The following is a 14,127-nucleotide window of genomic DNA, read 5'->3' as shown; positions in this document are numbered from 1 at the left end:
TTTTTTTTTTTTTTAATATTTTTAGTAGAGACGGGGTTTCACTGTGTTAGCCAGAATGGTCTTGATCTCCTGACATTGTGATCCACCTGCCTCGGCCTCCCGAAGTGCTGGGATTACAGGCATGAGCCACTGTGCCTGGCCTAATCAATTAATTTTCACCAAGATAATTAATGGGGAAAAGAATCATCTTTTCAACAACTAGTTATCCACATGCAAAATAATGAAGTTATCCCCTATTTCACACCACACAGAAAATTTAACTCGAAATGGATGAAAGATCTAAATGTAAAAGTTAAAACTATAAAACTTTTAGAAAAAAAATATATCAGGTTGATACCATGCCTGGCTAATTTTTACATTTTTAGTAGATACGGGTTTTGCCATATTGGCCAGGCTAGTCTCGAGCTCCTGACCTCAAGTGATCCACCCGCCTTAGCCTCCCAAAGTGCTGGGATTATAGGCATGAGCCGCTGTGCCCGGCCTACACAAAAACTTTTATATGAATGTCCATAGCAGCATTATTCATAATAACCAAGAAATGGATACAACTTAAATGTCCATCAACTGATTAGAGCAGGGGTCCCCAATCTGTTAGGAACCGGGCTGCACAACAGATGAGTGGTGGGCGAGCAAGTGAAGCATCGTCTGTATTTACAGCTGCTCCCCATTGCCTTCATTACTGCCTGAGCTCCGCCTCCTCTCTCATCAGTGGTGGCATTAGATTCTCATAGGAGCACGAGCCCTCTCGTGAACTGATCATGTGGGGGATCTAGGTTTCTCCTTATGAGAATTTAATGCCTGATGATCTGTCACTGTCTCCCATCACCCCCAGATGGGACTGTCTAGTTGCAGGAAAACAAGCTCAGCGTTCCCACTGATTCTACATTATGGTGAGTTGTATAATTATTTAATTATATATTATAACATCATAATAATAGAAATAAAGTATACAGGCCAGGCGCGGTGGCTCACGCTTGTAATCCCAGCACTTTGGGAGGCCAAGGCGGGCGGATCATGAGGTCAGGAGATCGAGACCATCCTGGCTAACACGGTGAAACCCCATCTCTATTAAAAATACAAAAAAATTAGTCAGGCTTGGTGGTGGGCGCCTGTAGTCCCAGCTACTTGGGAGGCTGAGGCAGGAGAGTGGCGTGAACCCAGGAGGCAGAGCTTGCAGTGAGCCAAGATTGTGCCACTGAACTCCAGCGTGGGCAGCAGAGCAAGACTCCATCTCAAAAAAAAAAAAAAAAAGTACGCAATAAATGTACCAGTCCCTGGTGCCAAAAAGGTTGAGGACTACTGGATTAGAGGATAAACAAAATGTGATCTATTGATACAACAGAATTACCAGCAATGAAAATAATTAAGTATCACTGGGTGTGGTGGCTCGTGCCTGTAATCCCAACGCTTTGGGAGGCCAAAGTGGAAGGATTACTTGAGCCTAGGAGTTTTAGACCAGTTGGGCAACACAGGGAGACCCCATCTTTACAAAAAACAAAAAAAAATTAGCTGATCCCGGCTGGGCGCAGTGGCTCAAGCCTGTAATCCCAGCACTTTGGGAGGCCGAGACGGGTGGATCACGAGGTCAGGAGATTGAGAGCATACTGGCTAACACGGTGAAACCCCGTCTCTACTAAAAATACAAAAAAAAACTAGCCAGGCGAGGTGGCGGGCACCTGTAGTCCCAGCTACTCCGGAGGCTGAGGCAGGAGAATGGTGTAAACCCGGGAGGCGGAGCTTGCAGTGAGTTGAGATCCGGCCACTGCACTCCAGCCTGGGAGACAGAGCCAGACTCCGTCTCAAAAAAAAAAAAAAAAAAAAAAAAAAAAAATTAGCTGATCCCAGCTACTTCACAGGCTGAGGCAGGAGGACTGCTTGAGTCCTGGAGGTCAAGGCTGTAGTGAGCTATGATTGCCAGTACACTGTAGTCTGGGCAATGGAGCAAGACTGTCTCAAAAGAAAAAAAAAAGTAGGAGTAATTGCCAGGCACGGTGGCTCACATTTGTAATTCTAGCACTTTAGGAGACCAAGGTGAGTGGGTCACCTGAGCCCAGGACCTCAAGGTTGCAATGAGCCTTGATCACACCACTGTACTCCAGCCTGGGTGACAGAGCAAGACCCTATCTCAAAAAAAAAAAAGAAAATAAGACTGAAAGAAATTAACTATCCATATGTGCTCCAACATGGATGACCCTTGAAAACATTATGTTAAGTGGAAGAAGCCGGTCACAAAAGACCAACACATAGTATGATCCCATGCATATGAAATGTCAAGAATAGGCAAATCTGTAGAGACAGAAAGTAGATTAGTGGTTGTCTAGGGCTGGGGTAATGTGGGGTGGAGATGAGGAGAGTGACTACTAGTGGGCATGGGATTTTTTTTTCTGGGTGATGAAAGTGTTTTAAAATTGGTTGTGGTAATCATAATCTTAACTCTGAATTTACTAAACGCCTTTGAATTATATACTTTAAGTGAATTGTGTGGTCTGTGAATTATATCTCAGTGTTGTAGTTACTAATTTTATTTATTTATTTTTTTGGAGACTGAGTCTCACCCTGTCGCCCAGGCTGGAGTGCAGTGGCGTGATGTTGACTCGCTGCAACCTCCATCTCCCAGGTTCAAGTGATTCTCCTGCCTCAGCCTCCCGAGTAGCTGGGATTACAGGTGCCTGCCACCACGCCTGGCTAATTTTTGTATTTTTAGTAGAGACGGAGTTTCACCATGTTGCCCAGGCTGGTCTCGAACTCCTGACCTTGTGATCTGCCCTCCTCAGCCTCCCAAATTACTGGGATTACAGGCATGAGCCACCACGCCTGGCTGTATTGTAGTTATTTTTTAATGTTGATTAAAAGATCACCAGTGGCCAGACACAATAGCTCATGCCTGTAATCCCAGCACTTTGGGAAGCCAAAGCAGGACTGAGTCTAGGCATTTGAAACCAGCCTAGGCAACATAGCGAGTCATGTCTACAAAAAATAAAAAAATAAAAAAAAGGTAAAGACAACCTGATTATCTTTTCTTGGCACTATCAAGTCATCAGCTGACGATCATCACTTTCTCACAGGAACCCATCTGGATGTTGGTGAGAAGTTGGAGGGAAATCAGTAGCAATCTTGGAGCTACAGTGTGTTTCTGTTGAAATCAGAGTGTAATGAATGAGAGCAGGGTGCAACCATTGTGGTCTTGGCCTTCATTCTTTTCTGTGAGATGTTTGGCCTTTACCCCTGGGGAGGCAGGAACAGCTAGAGAGTGGGGAGAACAGCTTGGCAGTCGTTTTTGAGGTATTTCCCAAACTTTGAGGTACTCCCCATACTTTTTTTTGATGTGATGATTGTTTTTTCCTCCTTTGAACTGGAAGAAAATTAACAATACCATGCCATCCAGTTAAAAAAACATTTCCTCAAGTCTTTTTTTTTTTTCTTTTGAGAGAGAGTCTTGCATTCTGTCACCCAGGATGGAGTGCAGTGGCACAGTGATAGCTCACTGCAGCCTCGAACTCCTGGGCTTAAGCTGTCTTCCTGCTTCAGCCTCCTGAGTAGCTGGGACTACAGGTGTGCCATCATGCCTGGTTAATTTTTACTGTTTTGGCCAGGTGCAGTGGCCAATGCCTATAACCCCAGCACTTGAGGTCAGGAGTTCAAGACCAGCCTGGCCAACATAGTGAAACCCCGTCTCGACTAAGAATACAACAGTTAGCCTGGCGTGATGGCGCATGCCTGTAATCCCAGCTACTTGGGAGGCTGAGGTAGGAGAATCGTTTGAACCCAGGAGGCGGAGGTTGCAGTGAGCCGAGATTACGCCACTGAACTCCAGCATGGGTGATGGAGTGAGACTCGGTCTCAAAAAAAGAAAAAAAATTATCTATTTATTTATTATTGTTTTATTATTTTTGGTTTTTTTGAGATGGAGTATCACTCTGTCGCCCAGGCTGGAGTGCAGTGATGCCATCTCGGCTCACTGCAAGCTCCGCATCCCGGGGTTCACGCCATTCTCCTGCCTCAGCTTCCCAAGTAGCCGGGACTACAGGCGCCCACCACCATGCCTGGCTAATTTTTTGGTATTTTTAGTAGAGACGCGGTTTCACTGTGTTAGCCAGGATGGTCTCGATCTCCTGACTTTGTGATCCACCCACCTCAGCCTTCCAAAGTGCTAGGATTACAGGCATGAGCCACCGCATCCGGCCAAGACAGGGTCTTGCTATGTTGTCGAGGCTGGTCTCGAACTCCTGGACTCAAGTGACCTCCTGCCTTGGCCTCCCGAAGTGCTAGGATTACAACCGTGAGCCACCACACTCGGTCCCCTCAAGTCTTTCTGTTGATGAAGACACTGATCCCAAAGTGGTCTCTTTACTGTTGGCAGAGAGAATTTTACGTATGTTTCTCTTCTGAGACAGTGAAAGAGAGAGAGAGGAAGAAAGCAAGGGCTGGTGCTCCAGAGGATGCTTATCCCTTGGTTAGTTCTTTACTTTTCTTTGGGCTTTGACCCTTTCGAGACTCTGATTAAAGTGTTGGACCCACAGAAAGAGGCACGTACACAGAGGAGTTGACATGATTTTAGGAGATCTGAAGATCCCCTGTTCTATAGAATTGATGGTTCTTCTCATCCACAAGAAGTATTGGCGTACTATCAGAATGATGGTCAGCAGTGAAATTAAGACATACATAATAGGCTGTATTCTGAAACTTGGTATTGTAATCTGGGTGGGTAGGTTATAAAGGTCAGTGCTTGGGGCACACCTCAAATTGAGTCTCCTGATTTTGGAGTACTCTTTATTGAAGTCCTCAAATTACTTGATTTGCGTTTACTCTAGTAGGGTGACAACTAAGATAAATGAGATTGAGCTCATTCCATGAGTTTCTTGAGAGCTTGATGATATTCAATCATATGAAGGTTTCCAGACCTGGAAGTGCCACTTTTCTGTGTCGTCCAGTCGAGAAGCTGTGAGTCCTGGGGACAGAGTCCCTAGCATAGCTTTATGGGAGTCTGGGGGCTTACAGAGCAAGGGCCTTCTCAGGCTGCCTAGAAGTGTGCGAAGAATCTCATTGATCTTCTTTTCACTTTAAATAGGGTGGGTATTGTCTCCTCTTTGTCCGGATTTCTGCATGAAGGGCTAGATGAAGATTATTGTAGGACCAGCAGCTTATACGGCTTTGAAAGTCTAAAAAGTGACAGGTCTACCTGTGGAACTGATAGTGTGTTCTGCTAGTGGTTCCAGGGAGGATGAAATGGAGGTGTGGTGGGAGATGCTTCACATCTAGTAGCATCTAGTAGAAGGCATTTGTTTTGTTAATTATTTTTATATACATTACAGAAAAATTGGAAAATGCTGAAAAAAACGGAAGTGTACAAACATCTTTAAGAACAAAGACGTTGCATCATGTTGTAAATACTGTTTTAAAACCTTTTAAATTTTTTAAAATTTGCAGATATATAGAAAATTGAGAAAACAAAATTGAGTGTATGGTAAATACTAGATTCAGATTAATCTTTATTTGATAATAATTTTGTACTTAGGATTAAGTTATAAGAATACAACAGGCTGGCCGCGGCGGCTCACGCCTGTAATCCCAGCACTTTGGGAAGCTGAGGCGGGTGGATCACCTGAGGTCAGGAGTTCGAGAGCAGCCTGGCCAACATGGTGAAACTCTGTCTCTACTAAAATACAAAATTAGCTGGGCGTGGTGGCAGGCACCTGTAATCCCAGCTACTTGGGAGACTGAGGCAGGAGAATCGCTTGAACCCGGGAGGTGGAGGTTGCAGTGAGCCAAGATCACGCCATTGTACTCCAGCCTGGAGGATAAGAGTGAGACTTCGTCTCAAAAAAAAAAAAGTTGGTCCTTTGGGGGAAAAAAAAAATACAGCAGAGAATTTTGGAATGTTGTTCTTCACCCAGATTTCCGAAAATGTTAATGTTTTACTACATTTGCTTCATCTTTTTTTTTTTTTGAGAGAGTTTTGCTCTTGTTGCCCAGACTGGCATGCAGTGGCGCGATCTTGGCTCACCGTGGCCTCCGCCTCCCTGGTGCACGCGATTCTCCTGCCTCAGCCTCCTGAGTAGCTGGGATTACAGGCATATGCTACCACGCCTGGCTAATTTTGTATTTTTAATAGAAACGGGGTTTCTCCATGTTGGCCAGCCTGGAGGATAAGAGTGAGACTTCGTCTCAAAAAAAAAAAAGTTGGTCCTTTGGGGGAAAAAAAAAATACAGCAGAGAATTTTGGAATGTTGTTCTTCACCCAGATTTCCGAAAATGTTAATGTTTTACTACATTTGCTTCATCTTTTTTTTTTTTTTGAGACAGAGTTTTGCTCTTGTTGCCCAGACTGGCATGCAGTGGCGCGATCTTGGCTCACCGTGGCCTCCGCCTCCCTGGTGCACGCGATTCTCCTGCCTCAGCCTCCTGAGTAGCTGGGATTACAGGCATATGCTACCACGCCTGGCTAATTTTGTATTTTTAATAGAAACGGGGTTTCTCCATGTTGGTCAGGCTGGTCTCAAACTCCCGACCTCAGGTGATCTGCCTGCCTCGGTCTCCCAAAGTGCTGGGATTACAGGTGTGAGCTACTGCGCTACTGCACCTGGCCGTCCTTTTTTTTTTTTTTTTTTTTTTTCGAGAGAGGGTTCTGTTCTGTCACCCAGCGTGGAGTGCAGTGGCACAGTCACAGCTCACTGTAGCCTCAACCTCCCGGGCTCAATAGAGCCTCCCATCTCAGCCTCCCAAGTAGCTGGGACTACAGGTGCATGCCACCAAGCCTAGCTATCTTTTTGTAGAGATGGGGTTTTGCCATGTTGCCCAGGTTGGTCTCAGACTCCTAGGGTCAAGCAATCCTCCTGCCTTCATTTCCCAAAGTGCTGGTATTATAGGTGTGAGCCACTACAATGGCCATCCTTTTCTTTAGCTGTTTCTTTGTGTGTGTGTCTGTGTGTGTATGTGTCTTGCGTGTGTGTTTGTGCTTGTGTGTCTTTTTTTCTGAACTAAGAGTAAATGGCTGTCATGATGCCTCCTTAATCCTAAATACTTGAGAGTGTGTGTGTGTGTGTGTGTGTTTAAAAAAAAAAGTTATTTTGTATAGCCACAGCACAGTGATCAAAGTCAGGAAGTTAACGTTTATAACAATACCATTGTCTGATCTTTAGTCCTTATTCATATTTCACCAATTGTCCCGATATGTCCTCTGTAATGAAAGAAAGTCCCAGATCCTGTGTTGTATTCAGTTGTTACATCTCTCCTCTCCTTTAATCGGGAACTAGTCTCTGTGTTCTCTTTGTGCTTCAGAGTACACACTGTTTAGACCTGATTTTAAAAAAAGAGTACAGATGAAACATTTTTCCATATGGAGAGATACTGAAAGCAGTGTATCCCAGTGATTGAGTCAGGGCTCTGGAGCCGGAATACTTGGTTTCAAATCCTGATTTCACTTCTTAATGCCTGTGTTATCCTGGACAAGTTTTTGTACCTGTGAAATGAGGAGTACTGATAAGACCTCATAGGATTGTGAGAATTAAATGCAAAAGTGCTCATTACTGCATTCAGTACCTGGCACAGACGAAGTGCTCAGTAAACGCTAGCTATTATTCACACCATTCAGTGGACTCCTAAGGGACATTCTGCAAACATCTTAGTTCTGTTCTCTCTTCCTCTGCCCTCCTCCCCTTCTTTTCTTCACGTCTGGGTTCCAGAAAGCAAATGGTCCGCTTACTAGACGATGGTGTGGTTTGAGATGGAAAACACTGCTCTGAAAGAGCCGGTGTGTGAGCTCCTGTTGTTTGGTGACAGTTCTCACTGGGGCAAGAATCATAATAGTGAAGTTCTTTTTTCTTAAGTGCTAAATATATTCCGTTGTTTCATTATGAAATTACATGGTTCTGTCTCATCTTTTGGTGTTAAAATGTCCTTTTGTAAAATGATGTTTATTATAGATGATTGTTCTGTCATTATTGTATTTTAATATTTTAGTAGGCAATAAAAGAAACCAAATCTAATATTCTCCAAAATATTTTTGGAAGTATTAATGGTTAATGACAGCCAGTGGTCTGGGAATTCATGCTTTAAAAGATGTTTGTTTGGCTTTGTGTTTATGTGTATATGAGTGCCTGTGAATGATATTTGTATCCAGAAATGCACTAGTCACTGATTGAATGTTTATTGACTCCCCCTTGAATGCCAGACATTGTACTAAATGCTTTGCATATCTCATTTCATCTTCATAATGAACCCTGTGAGCTTTGTATTGTTCTGTTTACAGTGAGGAAATAGAATCTCGAAGAGGTGATGTAATCCACCCAAGGTTACACAGCTATGAGTGACATAACTGCAGTTAGAACTCAGGCCTCCCTAATTACAGAGGCCATTTGGAATTTTAGCCTAGCATCCATAAATCCACAAGCTAATGGCTGTCTTTTCCATCAAAATATGCTGAAGATACAGTTATCCTGTAGAGGTCTTCAAAAAACACTTTTTAAAAAGTAGTCTTATCGTACAAAAAGTTGAAAACATTTCTCCACCCTTTAAACGACAATCCTTTGGACGATAAGACAGGTGAGAGTTTCTCCTTTCTGGTGACTCTTAAATTAGGAATAAAACTGCCACCTTGCCTGAACCAGTGTGATTCTTCAATCTTTGGTTCTAACTTACAGACTGCTTTCTAGGGGAAAACAAAATTGCTCCTGTGTGAAATTAGTGGTTATCCAAGAAATGCTTCCAAGAACTCTTGACTAGGAGTAGAAAATAAGATGGCATTTAGTGACTTACACTAATGTGAGGTTCAAAGTTGAAGGCCAACTCGTATGTTGCCGAAGCAGACAGATTCTCTCTAGTTGCAAAGCTGTGGAGCTCCCTATCTGGTGCAGCATTTCTTCAATTTGGTTGCACATCACAGCCTTCTGTGGTGTTTCTTAAAAATACTTAGTCCTGGGCCGGGCGCGGTGGCTCAAGCCTGTAATCCCAGCACTTTGGGAAGCCGAGACAGGCGGATCACGAGGTCAGGAGATCGAGACCATCCTGGCTAATGCGGTGAAACCCCGTCTCTACTAAAAAATACAAAAAAAACTAGCCGGGCGAGGTGGCGGGCGCCTGTAGTCCCAGCTACTCGGGAGGCTGAGGCAGGAGAATGGCGTAAACCCGGGAGGTGGAGCTTGCAGTGAGCAGAGATCCGGCCACCACACTCCAGCCTGGGCGACAGAGTGAGACTCCGTCTCAAAAAAAAAAAAAAAAAAAAATACTTAATCCTGGCTGGGTGCGGTGGCTCATGCCTGTAATCCCAGCACTTTGGGAGGCCGAGGCGGGCGGATCACAAGATCAGAAGTTCTAGAGCAGCCTGAGCAACATGGTGAAACCCTGTCTCTACTAAAAATACAGAAATTAGCTGGGCATGGTGGCGGGTGCCTGTAATCCCAGTTACTTGGGAGGCTGAGGCAGGAGAATCACTTGAACCGAGGAGGTGGAGGTTGCAGTGAGCCAAGATCGCACCACTGCACTCCAGCCTGGGTGACAGCGAGACACCATCTCAAAAAAACAAACAGCAACAACAACAAAAAAAAATCTTGCATCCCACTCTAGCCCTACTGAATGAGACAGTTTGACTGAGGGACCCACGTATATGTCCAGTTAACAAGCTCCTTCAGGTGATCCCAAGGCCCAGCATGCCTCTGGCTGTTACCTGGAACTGGGTCCACACCAGCCTTGGGAAGAGTAAGGCACCCTTAGGCTAACGACTGCTGTCTTTTTATTATTTGTTTATTTTCTAATCAAGCTAACATAGGAGGCTGCTATCTCTTTAAAGTTGCAACTTAAACTTCTAATCAGGGTTACTGGAGGTGATGAATGAAGCAAGCCTTGGGCTCATCAGAGCTCCACAGGGCATTTTTAATCCCTTTTCCTTGTCACTGAAATTATGAGCATTCTCTGAGATGCCAGTTGCTGTAAACTGCTTGATAATGTGTTCATCATTTCCTTGTTCTAAATGGTAGTTGTTGAAGAGTAACTTTATGCCAGTTTAATCATCCACTGATTGATGTCATGCCTTTCTGTGTCCTGTATGAACTCTGCCAGTGGCGTAAGAGGAGGACAGCAGAGGAGCTGCGCCGCAGCCTCGGAGTCCTGGCTGTGGCCCATGGAGTGCAGGGCCGTGCGTGCTGCCTCGCCTCACGGCAGCCTCTTCTCACAAGCTGTGATTCTGACTCGTCTGTTTCCAGTTCCTTGAATGTGCCGCCCTCATGCTTGTTGTGCCCTCAGATTTTTGGTGGACTCCCTCTAATTACTTGAGTCTCAGCTCAGATATTGCCTCCTTGGGGAGAGGTTCCCTCGCCGGTCCCTTGTATTACCTATTTTATTTTCCTCGTAGCATTTATCACTATCTGAAATCATTTTATTTGCTTGTTTGTTTGTCTCTTCCACTCTGATCTTAATTCCATTCCTGTCTGTCTTGTTTCTCTTTGGACCCTCAGCATCTGGAACAGTACCTGGCTTGTAGTAGGTGTTCACTGTATTAAAGGAGTGAAGGGTTTGAGGTCTGTACCCTCGCCTACCTGTCCCACAGGGCAGAGCTGAGCTGAGCTTGTATAGGTGCCTTTTGTTGCTAATGGCTTAGAACTGCGGCTGTTTCCTGGAGCAGAGTTTAATACCCTCACGCCCGATGATTTTCTAAATCTCATTCTGCAGCACCGCCATGGAGCTTCTTCCCTGCCCATGTGTTGTAGGTTAGAATGAGAACAGTTATTTGGAAATATGACCCATAGGGCTTAGTTAGAGGGCAAATGATCCCTTTGGATTAGGGTGTGTTTCATAGCCTCTCAAGTGGCAGGATTTTGGTCTTCTGGGCAGGAGCTGTTTCCTGAGATCCTGGATAGCAAAGGATGTCTTGAATTTGGAAGAATTTAGCCCTGTTTGTCTCTTTTTTCCCCTTGCTATAGCAATACAGTAGGCTGGGTACAGACAAACTTGAGACTGACTCCCAGAGATGTAAGTGGGGCGTGCCTGGACAGCGTACTGTTATGTGTTTTATAAAGTGCCTTCCAAAAGCGTCAGGACCCTCTATGGGCTAGAGCGGTCTTCCTAGGGGACCCCTTTGAGAATCTGATATAGTAACAGACCCTCTGCTCAGAAAAATGTACAGGCGCCTGTGCATATGGTTTTGCCTGTCATCTTGAGGGCACAGATACTTCACGGATGCCCTTCAGGGACCCTCAGATTCTGTTTGGGGATTTCAGTTGGTTTGTTCATCCATCACAGCTGGGTCAGAGCTCTTCTGTGGCTGTGTCTTTCTGACTTGGTCTCCTGTCTTCTGTGCCCTCTCTTGTTTCTATCATGACCTGCTGGACCCTCTCAGGCCCAGAAGAGGCGATATTCTCCAGGAGTCCAGGTACTCAGTTCTTGGTTCATCATGAGCATCCCTCATCCCATGTGTCCATCCAACATTTGTTGCTGTTTCAAGTCCATGTGGTTGTCCTGGGAGTCCCTGGTGTCTGGTCTCACTGCATCTCCACCTTGCATGTTGACCATGTGGGACAAAGGGACAAATACTCACCAAAGGAGTGGCATGCCTCATGTTACCCCTTCACCACCTCACCACCCTGCCTGTCTGCACTGCCTTGGCATTGGGCTTGTTCTGGAACGATTAGTTTGCCATTTCTAAGGAAGAATTGCTCCTACAACTCTATTGGGGAGAGAGGGCCTGTGAAATAGATAGGAAAATGAGTGGTTTATGGGGAAATTTGCAGTTTTCTCCCCATTAAGGGAGAACCTTGCCCTTTTATTATTATTGGGAGAAGTGATGTGTGGAGGAGGCTTGAGTGGGCTGGAAAGTCTTCTGACTAAGGACAGTCATTGTGGCTGGCTGAGCCCGTCCAGCAACCCCGTTCCATGTTCTTTCTGAGCTCGAATCCATTTAGCCTCATATGCTTGTAGAATTTTAGAATTGAAAAGAGCTATCCTGAATGGAAAGATTCCCCTGCTCAAACAGGTATTTTCAGAATACCCGCTGTGTGCAGAACCGTGGTTGGGAGGAGATGGGGCTGAACTTTAGACATATGAAGGCATGTGATGAATGAATTTTTTTCTTCAAGAATCTTATGTGGCAGTTGGGGAGATAGGTACATATACATGAAAAGGAAACCCCCAGTATTGGACAGCACATAAGTGCCAAATGGTGACCTTGGGACATTCAAGTCAGACTCCAGCGTTTTAGGGGGGGCCATTTCAGGCCCACCCCAGTTCAAGAGCCAAGAGAATTACTGAAGACAACAACCAAGTGTAGTCGCTTCCTGGGCTGTTTCCCTTGAGAGACCATCTGAATGTGGGCTCAGGGGCTGCCGACAATGAGGTTGAGTGGCTGCCTGTTCTGCTGTAAGGGGCTCAACTTGTGTGTGCAGAATTCGTGTTGCTGTTTGTGCAGGTGTTCCTACGTGCTCTTCCTTAGCATCTGCTTACCCCCTCTGCTTCCCAGCGGGTATTCCCCTACATCTCAGCCATGGTGAACAACGGCTCCCTCAGCTATGATCACGAGCGGGATGGGCGGCCTACAGAGCTGGGAGGCTGCACTGCCATTGTCCGCAATCTTCATTACGACACCTTCCTGGTGATTCGCTACGTCAAGAGGCATTTGACGGTGAGTCCTTGTCCTGGACCGGATGGTGGTGTGGGCTGTGTCGCTCTTGCTTCCATGGCCTGACCCTGATTTCCCTCTCCTTTCATTCTAGATAATGATGGATATTGATGGCAAGCATGAGTGGAGGGACTGCATTGAAGTGCCCGGAGTCCGCCTGCCCCGTGGCTACTACTTCGGCACCTCCTCCATCACTGGGGATCTCTCAGGTACTGCCACACGCACTCCTGGTTTGCCCTGACTGAGGCCTCTTCTCAATACCCACGCCTCGTTGAGGCCTCTCCCAGGGGAGAGCCAGAGGAGCAGTGCTGTGGAAGGAGATGCCTCAGGACTGCTTCTCTTTCTGCATTCTTATATCCACATTGCTTAAAACACCCAGGCCAGGCTTTCCTAGTACGGTGGTCACTAGAAGATGGTTGGTGCTAATAGAAAGCAATGTTTGTCCCTTCATTAAGCTGGCTCTTCTAGCCTGTCTCGTGAGTTCCTTGCTTTCTAATTTCTGCTGTCAGGCTCCTCTCCTTCCACCCACTCATGTTCCCCGTTCCCCTTCCTTAACAAAGCTTTTCCTTGACTCTGCCGTCCCTCTTCTGACCCCAGACTCTCCTTTTGCTGAGACTTTTGAATGTGTTTGTGTACAGATGCTTTTGTTTCCTAGCTGTCCACCTGCTTAACATGCTGACTCAGACCTGTGCTCTACCTTGCGATTACACTAACACCATTCTCATGAAAGGTCATTCTGTTTCCTTGCCATATTCAGTGCTCTCTTCTCATTCTCACCCTTTGTCCTCCTCAGCTCATTTCACCCGTTACTCTGAAACTCTTGCCTTCTTGACTTACGTGACATTAACAGCACCTGGTTCTTTTACTTTTCCGTCTCCGTTTGTTTCTTTTTCTGCTTATGCCTGATTCTTTTTTTTTTTTTTTTTTTTTTTTGAGATGGAGTCTCGCTCTGTTGCCCAAGCTGGAGTGCGGTGGCCGGATCTCAGCTCACTGCAAGCTCCGCCTCCCGGGTTTACGCCATTCTCCTGCCTCAGCCTCCCGAGTAGCTGGGACTACAGGCGCCCGCCACCTCGCCCGGCTAGTTTTTTGTACTTTTAGTAGAGACGGGGTTTCACCGTGTTAGCCAGGATGGTCTCCATCTCCTGACCTTGTGATCCGCCCGTCTCGGCCTCCCAAAGTGCTGGGATTACAGGCTTGAGCCACCGCGCCCGGCCAATGCCTGATTCTTAGCTTCTCGTTTATACACTTACTCTCTTTGCTTTAGCCCCAGTCATAACATCTTTTGGGAAGAGAAAAGGAACTGAACTTCTGTTTCTTTTGATTAATATAATTTGTTCTGGATAAAGCTAGTTTGGAATAGAAGTTTCTTGTGGCAAAATGGAAAGGCGGATACCTATCTGAAACAGCCGACAGCTAGTGAGCTCTAGCCATTGTAGCTAAAAGGAAGTGTCAGCTCAGTGAGGCCAAATCTTCCAGTTTTTCAAGAGAAGCTGGAAATCTGGATTTTTTTTTTTTTTTTTTTT

General features: G+C 45.6%; 1 protein-coding gene across 4 annotated transcripts in view; it reads left to right on the top strand.

The window, feature by feature from the left end:
• LMAN2L (lectin, mannose binding 2 like) overlaps positions 1–14,127 on the top strand; it is a 32,417-nt gene that overhangs the window by 9,629 nt on the left and 8,661 nt on the right. For 3 of the 4 annotated variants that reach the window (XM_017860500.1, XM_017860501.1, XM_017860498.1), the window contains 3 exons: positions 11,330–11,362; positions 12,446–12,607; positions 12,699–12,813. In XM_017860500.1, coding sequence (XP_017715989.1) covers positions 11,330–11,362; positions 12,446–12,607; positions 12,699–12,813 — 310 coding nt within the window. The remainder of the gene's footprint in view (positions 1–11,329; positions 11,363–12,445; positions 12,608–12,698; positions 12,814–14,127) is intronic. The other variant, XM_017860499.1, reaches the window with a different exon arrangement.

This window comes from Rhinopithecus bieti, unplaced genomic scaffold (assembly GCF_001698545.2).
Source record: "Rhinopithecus bieti isolate Rb0 unplaced genomic scaffold, ASM169854v2 scaffold_54331, whole genome shotgun sequence".
Lineage (NCBI taxonomy): Eukaryota > Metazoa > Chordata > Mammalia > Primates > Cercopithecidae > Rhinopithecus > Rhinopithecus bieti.
Note: the sequence above shows the minus strand (reverse complement) of the source record. Positions and strands in the feature narration are given on the sequence as shown.